Source organism: Ruditapes philippinarum, unplaced genomic scaffold (genome assembly GCF_026571515.1).
Source record: "Ruditapes philippinarum isolate M1 unplaced genomic scaffold, ASM2657151v2 ctg617_1_1_1_1, whole genome shotgun sequence".
In the NCBI taxonomy this organism is placed as follows: domain Eukaryota; kingdom Metazoa; phylum Mollusca; class Bivalvia; order Venerida; family Veneridae; genus Ruditapes; species Ruditapes philippinarum.
In genome coordinates, this window is record NW_026859650.1 from 105107 (window position 1) to 129557 (window position 24451).

The 24451-nt window shown below is 33.0% G+C and overlaps 1 protein-coding gene and 1 long non-coding RNA gene across 2 annotated transcripts in view; both read right to left on the reverse strand.

Moving 5' to 3' along the window:
- LOC132757370 (exportin-7-like) overlaps nucleotides 1-12921 on the reverse strand; it is a 33691-nt gene extending 20770 nt beyond the window's left edge. The window contains exons 1-7 of the mRNA XM_060748638.1: nucleotides 12822-12921; nucleotides 8565-8711; nucleotides 8161-8254; nucleotides 7504-7574; nucleotides 6583-6756; nucleotides 4717-4866; nucleotides 3899-4025 (exon numbers count right to left, since the gene is read on the reverse strand). Of these exons, the coding sequence (XP_060604621.1) occupies nucleotides 3899-4025; nucleotides 4717-4866; nucleotides 6583-6756; nucleotides 7504-7574; nucleotides 8161-8254; nucleotides 8565-8711; nucleotides 12822-12836 (778 nt within the window). The 5' untranslated portion in view covers nucleotides 12837-12921. The remainder of the gene's footprint in view (nucleotides 1-3898; nucleotides 4026-4716; nucleotides 4867-6582; nucleotides 6757-7503; nucleotides 7575-8160; nucleotides 8255-8564; nucleotides 8712-12821) is intronic.
- Nucleotides 12922-18757: 5836 nt separating this feature from the next.
- Nucleotides 18758-23170, reverse strand: LOC132757372 (uncharacterized). Its single transcript, XR_009629444.1, has 3 exons — nucleotides 23009-23170; nucleotides 21069-21279; nucleotides 18758-19409 (listed from the first exon to the last, which is right to left on the reverse strand). It is a non-coding gene; the product is annotated as an uncharacterized LOC132757372 (long non-coding RNA).
- Between the last annotated feature and the right edge of the window lie 1281 nt (nucleotides 23171-24451).

The window sequence follows — 24451 nt, forward strand, 5'->3', positions numbered from 1 at the left end:
GATAATCAGCGGAAACCATGTGGTCTACCGACGGACAGACCGACGGACCGACAGACAGACAGACAGACCGACATTAACAAAACTAGAGGATGCTTTTGTAAAAAAGCGCATGTCTCCCCCACTGCTGAGAATAACTGTGAATGGAAACAGGAATGGAAATGGAGATAAGATAATGTAAATACCCGGTAGTCACTTCAATGAAGGCTGTCTATGGATGGTTTCTATTGTTAAGGTTGTATGAGAAGATGCTTCCTAAACTGTTTGTTTTTAACCAGGTATTCAATTTTGAAAATCCTGGTTATTCAATCAGCGTATGGCAGGCGGGCGTCAAACGAAATTGCACTTGATGGTCATATCATATATAGTTTCACAAATGAAATTAAATGAAATTGTGTCTGCTCCATAATTCTTCAAACCTTTAAAGGATTTTGATGATACTATGAAGTTTGAGGGCTGTAGGTCAAAAGGAACTCTAGTTATCATCTGGAAACGAGAAATTGACCAACAGTCACTGTGACCTTGACCTTTGAACTACTGACCCCAAAAACAATAGGGATCATCTGCTCAATAAGACCAATCATCCTATGAAGTTTGAGGTCTGTAGGTCTAAAGGAACTCTAGTTATCATCCGGAAACAAGAAATTGACCAACGGTCAGTGTGACCTTGACCTTTGACCTACTGACCCCAAAAACAATAGGGATCATCAGCTCTATAAGACCAATCATCCTATGAAGTTTGAGGGTTGTAGGTCAAAAGGACAACTCTAGTTATCATCCCGGAAATGAGAAATTGACCAACGGTCACTGTGACCTTGACCTTTGACCTACTGACCCCAAAAGCAATAGGGATCATCTGCTCTATAAGACCAATCATCCTATGAAGTTTGAGGGCTGTAGGTCAAAAGGAACTCTAGTTATCATCCGGAAACGAGAAATTGACCAACGGTCACTGTGACCTTGACCTTTGAACTACTGACCCCAAAAACAATAGGGATCATCTGCTCAATAAGACCAATCATCCTATGAAGTTTGAGGTCTGTAGGTCTAAAGGAACTCTAGTTATCATCCGGAAACGAAAAATTGACCTACGGTCACTGTGACCTTGACCTTTGACCTACTGACCCCAAAAACAATAGGGATCATCAGCTCTATAAGACCAATCATCCTATGAAGTTTGAGGGCTGTAGGTCAAAAGGAACTCTAGTTATCGTCCGGAAACGAAGAATGGACGGACGGACGGACTGACGGACGGACGGACTGACGGACGGACGGACGGACGGACGGACAGGGCAAAAACAATATGTCTCCCCCCGAGGTGGGGGAGACATAACAATATACCCCCTCTTCTTCGAAGGGGGGCATAAAAATTTTAATTGTAATTGTCTTCAATTTGCTGTCACAAATGTTCGTCACATATAAACATCAGGGGGACAACTTCATCGTTGTAGACTACTTGATTGTGTTAGCCAGAATACGTGATATAGCCTAATCGAGTAAATATGGGAACCCAGTGCATTAATTAACGCTGATAAAACTTAACACGACTAGTGATTATATGATCCATTTAAATAATGATATTTCAATATGTATTTGTGTGACTGCTATTCCAAAAATATCAAAGAAGTTGCCGTCTTTTTACTAGAATCTAACTGTGTTGAGCCACTTACTCGTATTAATTTGTATGCATATAAATTTACACAGTCAATGTGATGTAGTGTGTAGTTTTGGACCGATTCAGAGTGTAAACTTAAAAAGTGGCAGATGTCGTATAATTTAAGCGATGTTTACATTGGCGAATTATAGGGGCAGTGTTACCAATGGAGCTGCATATCATGTCACACAAATGTCAGGGTTGCCAGCACTTTGGTGAAATAAAATTCCCTGACTTTTCCCTGACTTTTCACTGACCAATTCATGTTTTTTACTGACCAAAATCGTCAAACACATAAACGTCCTCCTGACCTCCCCTTTAAGCCGTCCAATCCTCCCATTATATTTTGCATATAAACTTGTATTTATTTTCCAAAATATAAAACATTTACATCAAAGTAATGATTCAAACATTGTGTTCTACTATTCTTAACTATTTCTATTCAAATACAGTGTGACTGTTGGTCAGTGAAACATATGACATGAAAATCAGAAGAATCATAATATAAGCATCTGTATTAGAAATCACATAAGTCACTCTTTCCTTCCCAGTAGTAACACATAAAACACCAAGACTATAAGAGTAATACTTGTATGACAAAACTTAAAATTCAAACATCTCTAAACTATAAGAACAATAAACATTTAACACAGTTTACTTGTATAAGGCATCATGATAAACTCCACTGATTGTTGAAAACAAGAACATAGGGCTCATTTTGGCATATCATGAAATAATCAGTATAAAATTAAAGACTTTTGAATGAGTGAAGTAAGTTAGTTTTGAAAAAAAGTTAGAGTGAAAAAACATAGCATTGCATAATTTAACCAGTTTCAATCATGTTTGCAAGACAAATCCTCTTGTACAATTTCTTAGTGTCAAAGCAAAAAGCAAAGAAGGGCTTTTAATTACTAACAAAATCTAGTCAGTACATGTATACCAAACTACCATATTGGCATATAACCTGCTTTGATTTTTGCTTTGACACTAAGAAATTGTACAAGAATATTTGTCTTGCAAACATGATGGAAACTGGTTAAATTATGCAACAGAAATTACGTATTAGTCAGCTCTGGAGACAAGGGTTGCAAAGCCTTTCAGTCTTTAGGCTGAATGATGTTCTAAGGTTAATGGGTATTATAATCACTAAGTTAACATATAATTCTTCTTAATATCATAGTTTACTGTTATTTGAATTTAATGCTAACTGTGAGAGTGATAAAGTCAAATATTAAATGCCTAAAGACTGCCATAGCCAAGAAAGACCTTCAATGCGTATATTTTTCGACCTTTGAAATAACTTTTCCCTGACTTTTCACTGACTTTTCAGGATTTTCATTTTTCACTGACCAAATTTCAAAATTCCCTGACAATTCCCTGACCTTGAAAAAATACCCAATTTCCCTGACTTTTCAAGTCCGCTGGCAACCCTGAATGTGTTAATTGCTGTCAATTATCGGCAGTAACCGTGTTACTGCCAGAGGCAAGGATTAAATTTATTGACAAGAGCTGTGTTATATACACGCAGTAAGTAAAACAGCGCGGTGATTAAGTGAAAGATTACTTTCCATTGCTTAATTTTTATTTTACAAGGAAATGAAAATCCACGAATTTAAGAACCCACGAAAATGCCAGTTTTGATAAAACCACGAAATTTCATGCCCACGAATACAAATGATTTCACAGTATACTATAAATACGATTGGTTTACAGTATCCAAAATACCAGGTATTAGCAGGCTGACTTGGCTCTATATCAAGGCTTATTTATTTTCTAGAAAACTGCATAAAAAATTCCAACTGCCCCACTCTTTTTCTCAATTGAACATTGCCGATATATTCTGAAGGATATTTATAGAAATTTTCAAGAGTCATATGTGTTAATAATCATTCATGCAATAAATTGTGTGCAACATTTCAAATAGTTCGTTCATAACATTTTTCAAGAATGATAATTCAAATTGTAAAAAAATCAATCCAAAATTGTAAAGCGTTCCCACTTTAGAATGCTTTTACACCTAAATTGTGCTAAAATAGCACAAAAATATTTATTCTGAGTATATTTCTAAAACATCTCTTGCATATTGTTCTGTTGTAAGTGTTCAAGTTGAGCTATGTAAGGAATTAAAATTTCAGGTTTCTGGATCTCGATGGAGTTCCTTGAAAAGGTTGGCTTGAATTATTCTCATATCCCGCGTGAGCCTTGGTATTATAAGGGTAAATTGACTTAACAGTTAAACGTACATACCTGTTCTCCAACTGGTTGGAATCTGTACAGTACAGAGATCATCTGATGACTCGTCTGTAGATGTACCAATAAAATCAAACGTCAAGCAGTTGTGGGCCAGTCGGAGGGAATGTAACAGTAAACCATGCTGTAATCAAATACATTGCACAATTTGTTATCATACATGTTTCTAATTATAAATACATGGGTGCAAGTTAAAAGTATCTGAAAACTCTGAATTAAGCATTATTTCAATTGGTTTTACATAGAAAAAGAGAGATTTCATGAGTAAAAAATCCCTGAACTTCAGACAAATGCCAGAAAACTTGTACCAATGTAAATATATTCAAAACATCAATTTAACTTTCACTGACTTCGTGCCAAATCTATTATGAATACTCAAACTGACAAGTTTTACTGTGATTTTTTTGTTCACCTTTTATATTTCCTAGTTATTTTATTTTTTTCCCAATCTGCCACTAATTGTAATGCAAAGAAGTTTTTATCCTGCTAAAAAGTTGGATTTTTTTAGCACATTGTCTACTTGAACTTACTCATGCAAAAGTTATACAATCAATATCTGTGAAAACGTTAGTGCTTGTAAATATAAGTATATGTAGCAAGTCAAACATTATACTTTTAGCTGGAGACTTGGAAATTAGGCACGCTGGTTAGGATTTCTTTTCCGGAAATACTGTCTTTGGAAACTAGCTATTAGAAACCATTGATGTCTAAGATTAAAATCCCATGTTTCCTTCTTACTTTAATAAGAGAAATGACAAATAAAACACTGCTTGTAATAAAAGAATGATTAAACTTGAATAAAAACTCAGCATTACCTGGTTTTCATCAGAAAAGTCGAGTGTTTTGATATTTCCTGCAGCTGTTCTAAGAAGTGAGCATGCCAGTTGAAATATTTCAAACAGTTGAGTATCTCTAAATGAAGAGGCGATCTTTCTGTGCTTGGTCAGGGAACGACTTGCTTCAGCCTGTATGATAAACATGTAACCACAACTTGAAACTTTTACACAGCTAAATTTGTATACACTTGCCCCTCTTTAACTTTGGACCAATCCATTGTCACATAGCTATCTTATTCAAAACTTCTTGTCTGTTTCTTGACTACGAAAACGACTAGAGCTATCACTTAGGGGGATTCATACCCCCATCCATCACCTTAATTTTTTTAAAAATAAGTGGTCTGAAACCAAATTTGAACTTGGCCTATATTTCATGTTTTTTTCTGTGTACCAATAATTATTACAAACTAGTACCTTGTTAAAAAGACTATAATAATCTGTTAACCATCATCTTGGTTAAATAAAGAGGAGAAATCAATACGTAAAAGTTAGCAAAATTTGAATTAAACCTGTATATGATCATGTAACATTTATGAATAAAAAATATTACAATCCATTGTCCTATTAACAGTAATCATTGAAAATGCCAGTGTGCAAAATAGCTCAATTATATAAGTTAAAACTTTACCATGATCAAGATTAACCAACATATTTTAAAATGGACAAGAGCCATGTCAACATGGCCATCCCCCGCCGAATGTGTTTGCTCATTGGTAAAAATTGTATATGTAGTAGAGCGGAATAATTCCATTTTAAGAGGTCTTTTGGTAATGAAAACTGATGGCTATAGTGATTACAGATTTGAAACCTATGTGAATACTGATGGCTGAAAATAACAAAGGGCAATTACTGAAAAATAATGCAGGGTAGGTTATCATTCTTGTGTGCTGCATCCCTCCTCAGTAAAATCTATCCACCTATGAAATTTCAAGTTGATACCTCAAATACTTTTTGAGAAAAAAATTGAATTGAAAAATTAAGTATGAAAAAGAACAAAGGGCAATAACACAACAATTATAAAAGGTAGAGTTATCATTCTTGTGCAGTGCACACCTTCTGAGTGAGATCTATGCACCTATGAAGTTTCATTTTGATATCTCAAAGGCTTTTTGAGTTATGCTCTGGACAAAAATTAATTTTGAAAAATAACAAAGGGCAATAACTCAAAAATAATGCAGGGTAGAGTTATCATTCTTAAGCACTGCACTCCTCCTCAATGAGATCCATCCACCTTTGAAGTTTCAAGTTGATACCTCAAATACTTTTTCAGATAAGCTCTGGACAAAATAGCATGAAAAAAAACAAAGGGCAATAACTCAAAAATTGTATAGGGAAGAGTTATCATTCTTGCGCACAACATTCCTCCTCAATAAGATCTATCCACCTATGACATTTCATGTTGATATCTCAAACACTTTTTGAGTTATGCTCCACTCAGGTGAAAAATTAGGTATGAAAAATAACAAAGGGCAATAACTCAAAAATTATGAAAGGTAGAGTTATCATTCTTGTGCACTGCACACCTCCTGAGTAAGATCTATGCACCTATGAAGTTTCATGTTAATATCTCATAGGATGCTCTGGACAAAAATCAATTTTGAAAAATAGCAAAGGGCAATAACTCAAAAATCATGCAAGGTAGAGTTATCATTCTTGTGCACTGCACTACTCCTCAATGAGGTCTATCCACCTATGAAGTTTCAAGTTGATAACTCAAATACTTTAGAGATATGCTCTGGACAAAAATGTCGGACGGAAGGGAGGTCGGACGGACGGAGACTATTTCTATACCCTCAGCCGAAATTTTTCGGCGGGGGATAATAAGATGTTTTAAAGGGAATTTACCTCAGTGACTCTGTTCATTTCAACGACAAGTTGTGACAACAACTGTACACCTATCATAACGTGTTGTGTTGACCCGCTCTGTATAAACTTGCCAACATCTGTGACAACATTTCTAAATACATACTCATCTTTGATGACATCGTACCAACCAAGCTTTGTAATTCTAGAAAATAACTGAAAAATACGACGTAAATTTGTAATAATGTCTTCTTACACTTAACCATAAATAATAAACAATGAAACATTGTATGCAACATGACATGCCTATTGGTTTAACTACCCACTATTACTAATTATTTTGGTTGGGTTTTACATCACAACACTGTTTGAGACATTTGACATCTTTCCAGCATAATGGTTGTAATCCTGAACTCGGCAAATGTGGGTTTTTCCATGCTAATGCCCCGTACAAACAAACTTTTACCTTTATAGCTTCATGATGCACTTCCTGTCACACTGAAAAGGTCAAACTGTTGCGCTTATTTTGAAGCTGTAACTGTAAAAGTTTGTTTGTTCCCCTCCATTAGCTGGGATAACCCAAAATATTCTTAATTCCAGAGTAAGTATATTGGTAGAATACCTGCATTATTCTATGCACAAATCTCCCCCTGGTAAGAAACTTCTGACTATAAACTGCTTATACTTGTACTACTTAGAAACATTGAGTACCATGAGGAAAATTATTTAATATACCGGTAAACACATGTAGACATATCCACAAACCTTACATGATAACATACTTATTCTCTTCGCAAAAATAACACCCCCAACAAGAAACAGCCTATTATCAAATCAAACTGAGGCGATCATTTGAATCATTAAGCAACTCTTATCTACAGGGCCCCATTTCTTCAAGCTCAACAGTTTAGGATTTAGTGTTGTATATCAATTGTTACATTTACGCAAATAAAATGACCATACCTGTACAAGAGCTTGTAAAACATAGTGTACTAATTTAGGTCTGGTAGCCAAGTAGTTTAGTATATAATTTCCTGAAATGTAACAATAGTTTAAAATTAATATATGTCTTAATATAGAATATCTACATGTTAAACATCTTAAAATTAGTAAAAATATTGCTTTAAACTAGTCAAATAATGCCAGTTTAAGGAGACAAATTACATTAGGGCATGTGTCCTGCTATTTAACTATCATATTTTTTTGTGTTATATTTTCAATTGTGTCACATTACATGCTGGATTAAATTCCTTTTTAAAATATTAAAACAATGCTCCTTCAAGACTTGAGAAATAAAATTTCTAAAATATCACAGTGTTTATTTTTATTTTTTTTATTCTATAACTGTAGCTAATTTTATTCTATAACTGTGGCTTGATAACCGTTACATACCCCATAGACAATTTCTTTAAAATCATGCAATTCTCCCCCAATATGATAAAACTTACACCTGTAAATTTGATTCCACTTTCAGTTTTATGATGTTAAATTTGACCCTTAACTCTAGTTCACACGCGTATCTGAAGTTATTCCCCTAACATAGAAAGGCTAGGGCAAGGACCCCTAAGCCTAAAAAACTTGAAATACTGCCCTGGTAAAACATGTTTATTATATACTTACTTATGTCAATTCTTTGTTCAAGCGGCAGTGTAATATTGATTCGACTAACAAGTTTGGTCAGGGTAGTGGCAGCCAGTAGTTGTGCATATGGGGACTATAAATACAAATCAACTCATACAATCAAACTGACAGCCATTTACCACACTCTTTTCTTATTACAACAGAAACAGATATTGTATTACTACACCCTTTTTTCTTATTACAACAGAAACAGATATTGTATTATGTTAAAACCAAAAAAAAATCTTTATAAACTTACAAGTATCCTAAAACTTCTATTCTTACTTGCATTAACTCTTGGCACTTAAATACAAATAATTCCAACTAAATGATCTGACTTGCGACTTTGTCAACATTCAATGTTTTACAGTAAACCAAACCAGAGGTGATATCAAAGTACTTACGTTTCCTCGTTCTAGTAGCAACTGACATTTACTCAAACAGTCAGGAGTATTGGCAAAGGCGACCAGGGCCTTCTCTGCCTCTGTACGTAGGTTTGTGTCTGCCGTCTCATAAAGCTGTTTACAGAGACTCTCCAACTGCAGTAGCTCCTGAAAATAAGTTAATAATGTACCATTAGAGTAACTAACCAACACAACTTCTCCAAAACACAGAGGAAACAAGTAAATGTAATGCAAGATCTGATTAATGTTAAAATATACTTTGTAACAACACCGTCTTAGTAGTTACACCTTATATGAGGGTTATTTAACATAGAACTGTACAATTAAAGAATTTACTGACAAGTACACAGGTGGCAGTTCAGCAGCCAAGCAGATTAAAAATGATTTCTAAAGCTACATGTTTAAGTCCAAATTCTTGTACAGAACATTTCAAAACTTATATTAGTTTCTTCTAATTACAAAATTTAAAGCAAGACACCTTGAATGTGCAATGATTTTCCAGCGACCTTTTCCCTCAAATTGTGAATGGGTCTCAGGTACTGTGACAATTGTGATTTTTTTTCTTAACAAGAACTGTCGGAGGACAGTAACGCTCGACTATTCGAAAATTTGTCACAAGGGTGTTTCATTGAGTATAATAATGCTTACCTATATAAATACATAAAATTGTCCGAAAAGGTACAAACCCTTCAAGTTTCAATACATTCCCTTCAGTAGGTATGGAGATACAAGCTTACACACAAAAACTTAACCAAGAATTTCTAAGTCGAAAAAGGGGCATTATTATGTAAAAAAGCAAATCAGAGTTATGGGACTTGTGCCAATCATCTAAGATAATCACAGAAAACAAGTGTGTGAAGTTTCAATCCATTCCCTTCAGTAGTTATGGAAATACCAGCTTACACGCAAAAACTTAACCAAGAATTTCTAAGTCGAAAAAGGGGCATTATTTTGTAAAAAAGCAAATCAGAGTTATGGGACTCGTGCCAATCATCTTAGATAATCACAGAGAACAAGTGTGTGAAGTTTCAATCCATTCCCTTCAGTAGTTATGGAGATACCAGCTTACACGCAAAAACTTAACCAAGAATTTCTAAGTCGAAAAAGGGGCATAATTATGTAAAAAGGCAAATCAGAGTTATGGGACTTGTGCCAATCATCTTAGATAATCACAGAGAACAAGTGTGTGATGTTTCAATCCATTCCCTTCAGTAGTTATGGAGATACCAGCTTACATACAAAAACTTAACCAAGAATTTCTAAGTCGAAAAAGGGGCATAATTATGTAAAAAGGCAAATCAGAGTTATGGGACTTGTACCAATCATCTTAGATAATCACAGAGAACAAGTGTGTGAAGTTTCAATCCATTCCCATCAGTAGTTATGGAGATACCAGCTTACACGCAAAAACTTAACCAAGACATACATGTGACAACTGAAATGGGCCAAAACTGGATTTTCAGCTGGATTTTGGGGCTCAAAACTGGATTTTTTTATCGACTTAAATTTCAATGCGCGTTAAGCAAATTTGGTAGAAACCTTTTACACAAAGACCATTTTATAATAACAATGACAGAAAGTAAAAAGTAAAGTTTCTATTATTTTATTCATGATCTAATCAAGCACATTTAACAAAACAAAAACATAATACTATTACATGTCCTATATCTAATTTCTAACGTTAGTCACATTTCAATATCAATGTCACATCAGTTCTTTCTGGAACAATCACATTCCTTTATCAATCATTGTCATCACATCACTTATCTAATGTCATCACATCACTTATCTTTATACAGTTGGCAAGCATTTTTAACAGCAGTCATGAGTGACTTTTCAGTAAATATGCCAGGAAAGGGCTTGACAAATCTTTTTTTTTTCTCCATCGTAAAATAATTATACTAAACGTGCTAAAATAATTAAAGTAGATCAAAAGACGAATAGTTTTTCTCTGACAGTGTCCTATTATCCGGACATAAACATCTTTTGGACATCACAAAATACGGCCGCGTATTATACAAATCCGCTAATTGCAGTCAGGTGGCTATTCAAAGACACGCTTAACGTGTGATTTCAATAATTATTATCCAAACAAACAATCAATTATCCAATAAACAATATAAAGTGTCACTCGTTAATCCTCTCATTCGGCACACTTGGACACTTACGTCCGAGATAATCGGCACACTTTGACTTTACCTTAAGGTGCGAGATATGGAATTTTACCGACGATTTTTTTTTTGTGAGAGACAAATATCGGGATTTCATAAGCTGATATCGGGAATCGGGATAAGGGTCTCAACATCGGGATTTTTTAAAATCCCGTCGGGATATCACATGTATGCCAAGAATTTCTAAGTCGAAAAAGGGGCATAATTATGTAAAAAGGCAAATCAGAGTTATGGGACTTGTACCAATCATCTTAGATAATCACAGAGAACAAGTGTGTGAAGTTTCAATCCATTCCCATCAGTAGTTATGGAGATACCAGCTTACACGCAAAAACTTAACCAAGAATTTCTAAGTCGAAAAAGGGGCATAATTATGTAAAAAAGCAAATCAGAGTTATGGGACTTGTACCAATCATCTTAGATAATCACAGAGAACAAGTGTGTGAAGTTTCAATCCATTCCCTTCAGTAGTTATGGAGATACCAGCTTACATACAAAAACTTAACCAAGAATTTCTAAATCGAAAAAGGGGCATAATTATGAAAAAAAGCAAATCAGAGTTATGGGACTTGTGCCAATCATCTTAGATAATCACAGAGAACAAGTGTGTTAAGTTTCAATCTATTCCCTTCAGTAGTTATGGAGATACCAGCTTACATACAAAAACTTAACCACAGGGACGCCGATGCCGACAAATGGGTGACTGCATTAGCTCGATTATTCTGCGAATAGTCGAGCTAAAAATGAAAATTTAATACATGTTGCAGTCTTTTAATTAAATGAAAAGTTTACATAGATCTACATGGAATTTACCCAAATGACGCTTTTTGAGATATTTCACAAAGAATTTACCACTGAGGACATTTTTCGTCTGTTACACTATAACCAAATGTTTACCTTGTATTTATAACAGATTTGTTTGCAATGCACAACTTGACCTGAATATGTTGCAGGGTTTTCATTTTTATTTGAGGCAAAGAAAACATCTGATTTTGCCAAGGGTCAAGAGTAATACTTGAATATACAGGATGAAAATACAACCGAATTTTACAGCATTTTAACCAGTGGTTTGTATCACCAATTGATTATTGATAACGAAAACCTTGATGTTCTAAAAAAAAATTCCAGTTTGCTGGAAAATATCTTTTATTACTCCATAACCTTACAACTGGAAGACAAATCTAAATTCATTCAGCTTGAAAAACTATGTTCCAAAGTTTAAAATATCAAATCAAAAATACTGCCGCAAAATTCCCATTCATTTGGGTCTCATGTAACTGAAAGACCCTGATTTGACATATTATTTTGCTGTTTCAGACATTTACTTGATTAAACTGTTATAAAAAAAAATCTGTGAAGCAATAAAAAAAATCTGTGAAGCAATTCAACTTTCTGTTTGAAGATCAGCAGTAAGATGTTTTAATTTTAAACAATACATCAACACAAATCGAGATTTTAATCAATTTATTAGAAAAAAAATCAGGAAAAAGGAGCAATTGTAAGCTTAAGCTATGCAGATTGTAAATTTTGAACGGGTCTGTCGCACCTATTCTGAAAATTGTGAAAGACCATTCATGATTGTGTATATTGTAATACATAATAAAACAACAATTTTTTTGTATGAAACATTTATTTTTAGTATATTTAGACAATATTTGTGTATATTTGGGCAATATTTGTGTATATTTGTGTATTTCGTGCTGCCCACACATCGTCTTGATGTGGTAGACATTTGTCAGTTTGTGCCAAGTTATTTCAAAATCCCTAAATGTATGACAAAGTTACAGTCGGTCACGAATAAAGTGGGGATGCACAGACGGACGAAAGGTGCGATTATATTATGCCTCCCTTCGGGGGCATAAAAAGTATTTCCCTGCAGAAAAGTGATTGGAAAACAACCTTTCCACAAAACATGCATAATTTTCGTCATTTCTCAATGATTTCAACAGAACTGGAAGTCGTTTTAGTTAAGAACGCGGCAGTATATTAATCAAATACAGATGCTCAATGTAACTTTATTTGGAATTAACGCTGACATGCGTGAATTAGGTTGCAAACAAGAAAATAAATTGAGAATTGCAATTACCTGTTCTTCCGCCATTTTTGTTTTCCCTCACTAAACTCGTCGAGTGCGCATGTCGAGATTTACTACAAGAACGGAAAAAAACTACCACCAAGAGAAAGATAAGACCAATTTTTTTTAAGGCCCTTTGTTCTTTCCTTTATGTATTTCAATTGTGTTTAAGCGCCGTAAGATGCCCTTAAAGTATACAAGGGGATATCCGCCATAACAAATACAATTCCATTAGTGTAAATTATTTATTCTTACATGTAAAATAGGGTTTGCCTAAAATACGAAAGTGACTTTTTTGAAGAAAGTGAGCGAAAGTGACTTTTAAAAAATTGATTATAACGTTTTAATAGACTTTTGCAATAAAATTGCAGTTTGTAGAGGTATATTATTAGAAATTGCTTATATTTATTATCAAAAATTATCATAATGATAATTTAATCGCTTTTTATTTGCATAATTTCTATACACAAGTTCTTATATCTTCCTAAAATAAGTGACTTTATAGTGAGAGCAATGAATCATATACCCCTTAAGGCCTCAACAGCCGGTAGGATTTTGAACTACAACACCAATTAAAACTAAGATGTACAAGCAAATCTTAATGTGTGAAGGCTACTATTTCTTGAATGCGTAAACCTTAAGTCTAGATGTAAGGTATAGGCCATGTTCTATTTTGAAAATCTTGTCGTACAGATTTCTACATACCTCCCACAATGACAAGTAACAGATTACCAAATAATCTCCTGATAAAGGGTGTAATGAATGAAATTCCAGAACAATTAGGACTAAAAGGTAAACATAGTAGAAAGATGGGTCAAAAATAATGTTGAAAAAACTCTTCAGGAGACCCAAAGTTCTGGTACGTTCGAATCCCAAATTGTTCTGAAAATGATTATGTCACGGTATTGAACTGTTCTCTAATCAGGGAAGGTTGTTTGTAGGCAGCCAGATAGCTCAGTCAGTAGAACCGCGGTACGGTATTCCGAGAGTCCTAGGTTTGATTCTCGGTCAGGCTTCATATTAAAAATAAAAAATTAACAATTTGAAAAAATGGAGGTGTTTCAATCATTACTCATGGAGAAAAAATATTTAATGAGTAAAGTATATAAGGGATCAATTGGGAGGGAACTTTTTTTATAGGAAAACCTGAGATGATTCCTACAATGCAGAATAACGTCTGAATGCAAGTATTGTATTGCTTTGAAAATTGTACATCTTATCTCTAATTAGTGTTATACAACTAAATCCTATCGTCTGTTGAGGCCTTTAATGAGCGAGAAAACTATCAGATAATTGTCTTTAGGGCTGAGAGAGAAGTCATTATTTTACCTAATGGATGAGAGCAAAGCACTATAAAACACAGTGATAGATTTATAATATTATTATTCTAAAGAATGACAGAGGTGTTATTATTTGTCCTAATTTGTGAGAGCAATGAATCATATAACACTTATGAGTGAGAGCAAAGTACTTTAAAACTTTTAATGAGTGAGAGAATTATTATAGAAAACAACACGCTTTTGGGTGTCAAAATTAGGGTTTCATCTTTTGAATTCTGAGTTTGGCCAGGCTTTCAGCTTTGGTTTAAGGGTGATAAATAACCCAGATTCGGACATAAAATATATAATAGCTTCTCACTCATGAGGTGTTACATAGTCCTTATCTCACCATTCAATTGTACAGGAGCATATACATGTATAATAAAGTAAGTATTTCAACAGATATGTTTATTGGCGTCCGCGCCGAAGCGTAACGCCCTTTATGGAATGAAAAATCAGATTTTGTGAAAGGGCAATTGTATCTTCTCGGGCCTTTACCTCGGTTATAACAGCCGATCACTCCGATTGGTATGAGGGCGTTTGATTATCAAAAATGAAATGTCGCGATATGTACAATGAATAGCGAACTGGAGAATTTCGCTCTTCGTTTTTTTATTAATCAATGTAATTGTTGCACCTATTCGTGTCGCGCTATTGTAATGAATAACAAACTGGATAATTTTGCAGAACAAACAGTTGAAATTTAAGTAGGCCATTTTTTACGAATTGTTATATATAGTATTATCATTCCAGTTTTCTTTTTTACGGTCCTGCACATGTCATTTTACCGTTAATATTTAAATAGACCTAGTTCTTAACTTTAAATGTGGCTTTTATTTCGACGTTGTGCGACAGTGAACAGGTCTAACAGTAGTATACTACAAGGTTAGCTTTTAAAAAAGCTAGTAGTGACTCGCTTCGTTTTTTTTCCAGGGTGTGTGTTTAAATGTAAAAATGACAGTTCTGTTAGCTGAAGAGACTTCAGCGAACATCAAAATAAAAGTGACATATAAAGTTATGGAAGCCAGTTCTCTCAGTTTAACAAAGAGGAATATGAGTATATATGAAGATGCATGTAAACAGATAGAATGAAGTCCCTATGTCTTTGCACATTTACTATATGACCTGTTGACCTTGACCAAAAAAAATGTTAGATAGGTAGAATTCATAAAGATGTCTCCTTATACGAAGTTAAGTTGTAATATGTTATTTAGTATTGAAATGAGTGTCAGACACAAGTCCTAAAGTAAACACTAGTTGTCAATCAATTCAGCCAGAAAAGCCGGGATCCTATTAAATAATATAGTGATCCCGGAAATTGACCAGTCTAAGAAGATGTTTTTCAGATAAGTCGGGGTTCTATTAAAACATATTGGGATCCCGAGAATTGACCAGTTCAAGAATATAGTTTTCAGAAAAGCCGGGATCGTATTAGAATATAAAGAGATCCCAGGAATTGGCCAGTTCAAGAATATAGTTTTCAGAAAAGCTGGGATCGTATTAAAACATATAAGGATCCCGGAATTTGACCAATTCAACAATATAGTCTTTGATTTTCCAATTAATTAGGTATATAATTATAAGTATTGTGATTTTGTTAATAAATAGCTCTAAATATATCTATATATCTATATCCTAAGTTAAATTAATTTAACGTTCATTACATAGAATAAAAAAAATGTTAAAACTTAACGTTTAATGGCCTTTCATTACGACAATAATCAACACAAATATAGTTTATTTGTTTTTTCCTCTATATCTTATACGATCCCGGATCCCGGGCGTCCCGGATCCCGGTCAGTAAATACATACTCTAAACACCGGAAAGGATGAAATGACCGGAAAAAGGAAAAAGAAAAAAATTGCACAGAACCAAATGTACACTTATGTAAATTAACCAAACGAAAACTTACTACAGAGAAAACAGGACTGGTGAAATTGCTAAATCAAAAGTCAGTGTAAATATGATATATTGAAATGAATTCATGAACTTTGCGCTCAAAGCAATACTTGCTGCTTTATAAAAATGGCGTGAAAATTGAAGGTTTTTTGACGCTATGTAAGATTAAATTTGATTGGCTAAATAATTTTGGATCCTAGCCCTGATAGATACATTTTGTAGAAAGCTGGAAGCCCAGCTTCGATTAAATTTTTGGATGGATTCGGAGTTTTAGGTTGTTTCTCAGTAAAATCCTAACGTAATACCGGCTCGCCGTGGCGAGCCGGCATAAAATCTATTCGCTTTTCAAGTTTTTAAGCTAAAATCGAACTTGATTTCCCGGATTTTTTGCTGTTTTATATTTTGTTTGAAGGCAATCGATTTTATGGTAGTTTGAGTGGAATATTGATTTGCCGAATATTGTGACATTTTAACAATAGAAAATTTCGTCTGCAATTATAACATGATCCAGTTGTTATGAGTTCATTAATTGGAATGTAAACACACTGGTGGGTCAGATGAGGTTTTTGAAGCAATTCATTAGAATAGTAGATTGACCTAAGAATAATTCTATTAACAAACATTTTGGCTACTATTTTCTATCTTCCAAAGAATTAAAATACCACATGCAAATGAAATCTTATCAAATAGCCAATATGAATGATAATATCCAACAATACCCCCTATATAGAATTAATAAACTTATACCATATAGGGGGGTACAGTTTGGATATTATAGACGTGTATATTTTGGATATTATCTTTAATATTGATTGAATTTTAAGTTCCTGTGGAAAAGACATTTAATATTCTAATCTCTAGCATGACTACCAAAGTTCATGATGAACAATGACTTTCGTCCGCCCATTCAAATGATATACAATTCTGGTAAAAAATAATTTACCATTGAAAAGTTTATATATAGTTTATATAAGAATATCTGGTCATCAGATGTCTTTAGTTCATCTTCACTTCACTTGCTGCATTTCTTGCTTGGACACCCTTTAATGCTTTGCATCAATGCTTTTCTTGTATACATACTTGCTACGAAATTGACGAAGTTGTCCTCCGGGTAAGAACCAAGCTGCTATTTATAGCACTGGGAAACACATGGAAAAACATCGTGCGATAGTCACGATTGAAGTGCGCGAACCGGTATTTCTGGTTCCTTCTAAGTTGTAATTTCTATGTAGCTGGATACCAGTATTATTGGTACCCTTCCAAATTCTAACTTTTAAATGTTTAGAAGGCAGTACACAGTTTCGGTCGTTTAGTTTCGAATTGGCCTGGTTCAAATTTTCAAATAATAGACCATTTAGTAATTGAAGTGGATATTTGAGCTTCTTAATATTTAAAAGTGCTATATTTCAAATTTCAGTGGCTAGTATTGTGTTTGTAAAATTGTTTTTAGTGGTGTTTGACCCATACATTTTGAGGAGTACCTGTTAGATTCGAATGTATCATAAAGCTAGCTCGCAAATCTTTAATTAAAGGGTGTGCAGAAGATTTAAAATAGTGAAAAATCTAATCCCATGTGCCCCCGTGTGGATGTTGTATTCAGATAGTGCATTGTTTAAGAAGGAAAAAACACTATAGCTCGTGATTTAATTTTGGGGCGTTATTATATTTTTATTATTTTGCGAATAGGGGTAATCAACTCTTTTTGTTGTTGATTTTAACGACCAAAACAATGAAAAACGATGGGCTATGTGCCAGAAAACTAGAAGGTGGACATGTATTTTGAATTGTTTGCTTTGAGATACATATGTATATTTAAATTATGAAATACATTTATTTCAACTGTGTGATTACAGACGTGTGTGTTTTGATTGTGACGCAGTCAATCATTTGCCACGAAGCCTTGAAAAGTGTGTATTGCCCCCTTTAGGAGGCATGTTTCCTATGATAAGTTCTGAGTGATGTTATATACATGTAACTTCTAAATGATGTTATTTAGAAAATGCGAACAACGAGACGGAATATATAGTAATAAGCAAATTAGGACAAAGAAAAGGAAATATGGCGAAAGAAATATACATGTAAGTTCAGCATTTACATTTGAACCATACAAAATATGTCTAATACATTTTGCGTTAATGGATTTTCCGTTCAGGAATTTGTGTGACAAAATGATATGTTTACATTATTTATTATCTAAAATTCCGTAAAAAACATATGAGAAAATGGGACATAGAAATTAGAAACTAGAACAAAGAATAGAAGAATATAAATTTGCCATAGTATTCATGTAATGTGAATGCAAGAATAAGTCATTTACATGAATGGATTTCACTTTAAGAGGTAAGAATTTAATTTAATTAACAAGCAAGAATAAGTAATTTACATGAATGAAAGTTTTACATTTTTATTATTATTTAACTCTTATTTCTTGTGATTATACATATCTTGCAGAAACAGTCGAATCATTCACATCTTATCCTCACAACTCCCTGCATAAAATCGCGAAACATATATGACACAAATGTGTCGTCTGCAAAATTCCTGTAATTGTGCCATTCAATTTTCATTCTGCTCTTATTCACATATCTATAGAAATCAGCAGCTTCGCAGTCATATGACCAGACCCAAACCGAGGCTATAGCATTTTTATTCTCAATCATTGGCGTTCTTATAGTTTTCTATTTTTCTTTCATTTTTACTTGACAATTTAATGGAATACTAGCTGTCAAAACAAACCAAGTTCAATGAATTTGATTTTATTTATTTATTTACATATAGTTGAAATACACTAGTGAAATACACAAAAATGATAAAAGTCATATAAAATTATTCTACGCTTAATGAAAGTTATACGTACTCCGACTAAGGGCTGCCAGAAATCTCAGAATTAGAAAACGTAAATCAAAGTTTTGACTAATTAATTAAATTATATTTGTTTGCATTATTTACTATACATGTATAGAATGCAGACAACATACTTTGCTATAATGATTCGGCAAACTTTTGCACATTCTGGAAATTACACCTTTTCCTGAAAATTTGAAACTGGAGTACTTACAAGGTCCTTTAAGACAATGTCAATTATAATAATTGCGATTTTTGATTCAATATGTGGAAAAATTTGAGACAGGATAGTAAAGTTTAAATGTTAAAGTTCAAGGTCATATGACACAACATAAATTGAACTAATGTTGTTGCAAATGATAACTGTTCAAAAACTGGGCATTCTGCTAAAACGGTTACAGTACTATAAATCATTATAAAGGATGGATGTGGAAGTTCTAACAATGTACATGGCGATGCGGATGACGTGAGAGACAACTTTGTTGACATTTCTATCTATAGATGGGCCATTGTTATCAGTAGCATTTTCACAAAATCCTGAAAACAGAACAAAACCATCATTAAAACATTACTATGTATCAAATACAATACTACATATCAAATATCAACAATGTATCAAATTCAATTAAAAAGAGACATAGGCCCTAGGACATTGTATTAATTCAATTCAATTCAATATTTATTTGGCATAAACATATACAATGTTTATCGCCAATACACAACTGTATGGCGGATATAATGTACAATTGAGAAAAGTATGTTATTACAAAGTTACAGTTGTAGATAATACATGAATTTAATAATTGATTAGGCAATAAATGGCATTAGTCATATATAATTCTTTTAAATTATTTTATAATATCAACACAATGCAGGAAGTAGTTAACAAGCTATAACAATAAATACAAACTCATTAGAAACTATGTACCGAACAGAAGCCCTACAAATGTAATGGGTTTTGAAAATGTGTTGTTGTTTTTTAATTTGTAATATTTTACTATATTCTATTTGTTTGGTGACTTTAAAGTGATTTTATTTATTACATTATGCCTAAAAAAGAATAAATTTTCCTTCTTTTGGAAAGTGAAAACATGAGTTTTATAACGTTTAAAGAATGGATTTATAGAATGTTAGATGCTCATCATCTGGAGAATGCGCTGAATGTAAAATTATTTGTCATAAAAGTAACAAAATATAAACATAGTTGTATTTTGACTTTCATGCAAAATACAAAATCACTATATAACTGTAATAACTGCCAAAAATCAACAGGAGCAAAAAAATGGTTTTAGGATTTCTTCTTTGGAAACTGCAACGGGACGCCAAAATCACAAAAGCATTGAGAAATAAAAGCATTTCTGTGGCATAATTTTTTTTTATATATGACTGATCTGAAATTATACTATCATGTGTTTGTACTAGCAGAGATATATGTTTCTGGTACAAGTTATTTTATATTACAGTAAGAATCTAAGATTTATTGAAAAAACTAGTTGACAGCATTTTAAAGGAACTCCACTGAGTTCTAAGGGCCTAAAGACACATAATGTGAAGATTTTACGAAAAACGGACAAAAGCCCTCCCGTGAAAATGACAGGGCGGACAAAAGCCCTTTTTTTTGCTATTCTTATCCAGATTTGAGTTATAATCGTTTTTAAAAAGACTTTCACTTTGGATCACAAATGAGATAATTGTAATACTTCAGGTCAAATGGAGTGAGCGAATGAAATTTTGGGTGTAAGTTATTGGTTAACCTTCATCAAATGGTACATCTGCATAAATCTCGAAACCTTCGTGTGGAGTCCCTTTAAAAAGATCTCCCGGACGATTCCCCTTCCATATTATATATTTTCATAACCCGGACATTTCCCCTTTCGTTATTTTAGTAGGGCGGACATTTCCCCTCCCGTATTTTGGTTTATACAAATTTATTTTAGTTCGATTGTGTTGGAAGCTATAAGCTTATTGAAACACTCTCGAATCCGTTCCTGGAACCAACCAGTACTAAGCAATGAATGTAAAGTTTCTTGCTCAAGGAAACAACGGCTTGCCCCTGACAGGGTTTGAACCCACGCGGTCAGCAATCCTTAGATTACTAGTCCAACGCGTTAACCACTCGGCCACGCCGCCACTTTGATATTAATCTACTAATAAATTATTGTTTAATATAATATAATGATAAACTATGTCACTTACCGTTATTTACGAGTTAAAATTGAAGTCTGGTGAATCATAACCGTCTCCGTAATATACAACAGGTGCTCGATTGTAGACTACCCGTCTGTAATAAGTCGGTGCAGGCATGTAGTATGATGGCACGTGATGGTAGATGACGTAACTGCTCACGACAATTGACGAAATTGCAATGCACAGGCACAATGAAAACAAAAATTTACCAAACATATTTCTGCAAAAGAAAATAATTTTATTCTGAAAAGGTCTGTAACACATGTTTGACTGTACTTGTATTGAGTAAAATTGTTCTTGTCTTCAAGATGGATGCGATTAGTTTTCCATTTCAATAAAAGATGCAGTTGGATTATCCAAAGTCTCAAGAAGTCTGTTCTGCACAAGTCAGTTGTAACCGTGGCCTCCTACACCTCACGGAATAGCCGCCGGGTACTTTGATTTTTGTTTATGACAAAAGCCTACTCTGCCCCTTTTATTCCCCAGAACTGCGATTTGGACAAATTTTGGTCATTTTGGCGCCAAAATATAACTACTGTGCAAATAGTGTGGGGCAGACGTCGGAAATACGGGTTTACTGGACGTAGAGGGTAAGGGAAATAAATCAACATATTGTATGGGGTCTGTTGGTCTCGTTAGACCAACAACTCCATGTATGTTGAAAGTTATATCTTAATATGTCCCTTTGATTACGCTCTTCTACTTTCATAATCTATTCAATCTCTAAGATATTGTTTTCTACATCGGAAATGTCGTTTTAGATATCAGGAAAATTCATTCATAGTTTCATACATAATGAAAAGAATCATCTGAAATCAACTTAATAAATGGTATCCTTTTGTCATAAAGAAATAGAAACAAACTGCTGAAAAAGTAATATTGCAAGTCTGCAATACGTCAATATTTTAACTGAAAACGTATATAACTGACGTCAACCTTTGTCAAAATCAAATCATTTTATGTCTGAATGTATTAATTTAACTCATTTCAAAGAACAATATTGTTTTCATATTATATTTACTACTACTATAAAATCAAAGGAAATGTTGATATTACAGTTATTTGACGAACAGTCATGTAATATTCGAAACGGAAGGTGTTTATTTTTATCCGTTTCTTTCAAAATTAGAAAACACCAACTCTTTAAAAACGGCAAATATATTTAATGTTACTCTGTATATAGTTGATTCTTTCCCTTTGTCAAAATAAGAGAGAAAGTAAAATTATGACGCTGCAAAAAAAAACGTTCGTTACTTTAAATATACTGTCCGTGTGGAAAAGGGCTAAAAGTAACATAGCAAATTTTATTTAAATGTTATGTATTTAACTGTACAAAATTCTTATGGTAAATCTTATTTTAGAAACGATTCTTTTCGTGTTCAGAAGAGTATTATTTTTAAAAGCATGAACATACAAAAAACAATTATTGCAACTTGTATATTCTTACATAAATCCATAATTTTAGAAAGTTCAAAATTAGTGCCAGAAAAGTCAAATTTAAATAGCAAAGAGCTAATTAATTCTACGATATGAGTTTAAAAAGACTAGCATTTTCTTAAAACAACTCCACTGAGATCCAAAAACTTAAAAACATATAATTTGAATTTCTTACATGTGGAACACTAAAACAGAAAGATATATGCAAAAGGTAATTAAGAAATATACTCAGAAATAAAATAAAAATCGTATTTTTGTGATTTTTTTCAGTCCGATTGAGTAAAAAGCGTTGCAACGCTATTTTTCACAATTACAATTATTATTCTGGAAAACATGGTGAGTAAATGATCTAAGATTTTGCATACAAGTTATAAGTCTAGACCTACATCAAATGGAACATATTTATCTCCACAAATTATTTCCAGGCTCGTCATGTCAAAAAACCTCCGTGGAGTCCTTTTTTTATAAAAAAAAATCAATTTTGCAATTAAATACGAGAAGTTCATACATACCTGATACTGGTTATAAAAAAAGCCAAAAATTATTCTTGAAAACAGATTTATTTGTCTAGAGACAAAAGTCTTGACAAGCTTGAAATCCTAACATGAAACTGACTCACGTAAAGCCATGTTTCCCCTTTTATATGACCAATCCACAACCTGGCAACAAAAATAACAAATAAGATATGACGTTATTTGCGTGTTTTCGATAGAGAGGTCAATTAATGTCATATATCTAACCACTGTTTTTAGCTAACAAATAAATAAAGTTGTCAATCAAATGACAGCTATAGGGGTCTACTTATTACATACAAATTATACAGAAAAAACGCGTAAAAAATAGCGTGACCATTTATAAATCTGTCTAGTTTTTTAAAATTCAGACTATTTTGACCCCCATTTACACATGTATAATTCAAATACATGGTAATAATATGTAATATGACAACACATGTGACCTTTTTCCCAAAGTGCCAACTATCTATAAAAAAATGACACATAATGAAAATTGACCACTTTATATTGAAGCTTTTTAAAATGTTAATAATATCATTTTTAATTATCATGATTTTTTTTAATAATTACTATAATTAATATGAGTGTCAGACGATTATCTAACCTTTACATTAAAGGATATATTTTATTTTGTGTTTGTACAAACAAGATTTCAAATTTTGTATAGATCTACAAGTATTTTTTTTTTATAATTGTTATTTTTTGTTTGTTTTGTTATTGTTAAATCTGAAGTCCGTACTGTAAATAAGTATACATGTTCTTTTTTGTGTAAACTTTGCATGAATAAATATTTGATGATGATGATGATGATAATAATAATTACTATTATTATCATTAATATTATCATCATCATCACCATCATCATCATCATCATCATCATTATTATTATTATTATTATTATTATTATTATATCTAAACGATTTGATATAGCTTACAAGAACAATTTTTGCCTGCATTATACCAGTTCAATTTTACATTATTATACGAATGGTGACTTGCACGATGTGATGTAAGAGTATTTAAGACAGAACAACATAAAAACATGGGATGAAGGGATGGGGCCAGGAAAGAGGAGGTCGGTCGTTCGCTTTTGTTGTAAGATAACAATTTTATAATTCATTATTTCGAAAACCTGCTGTTTCTTTATATATTTTCATATATACATTAGCAATGAAATATATTATAATTAAACTGTAATAATAAAAACAAAAGTCATCCATATATCTTATAATCGCCATTTCACTTTGTACTTCGGCAAAAATAAATGACCAATATGTATTTTCTAAATAAATTGACATGCGACGTATTTTTAACAATAAATTAGGCATTAATTACCAAGAATCCACCTGCACTGTATGTGACTCATCGAGTTAAAACGAGCATACACGCTTTGGTTGTTTACAGTCAATAACAACAAATTGCCATTTTATGCTCATTGTC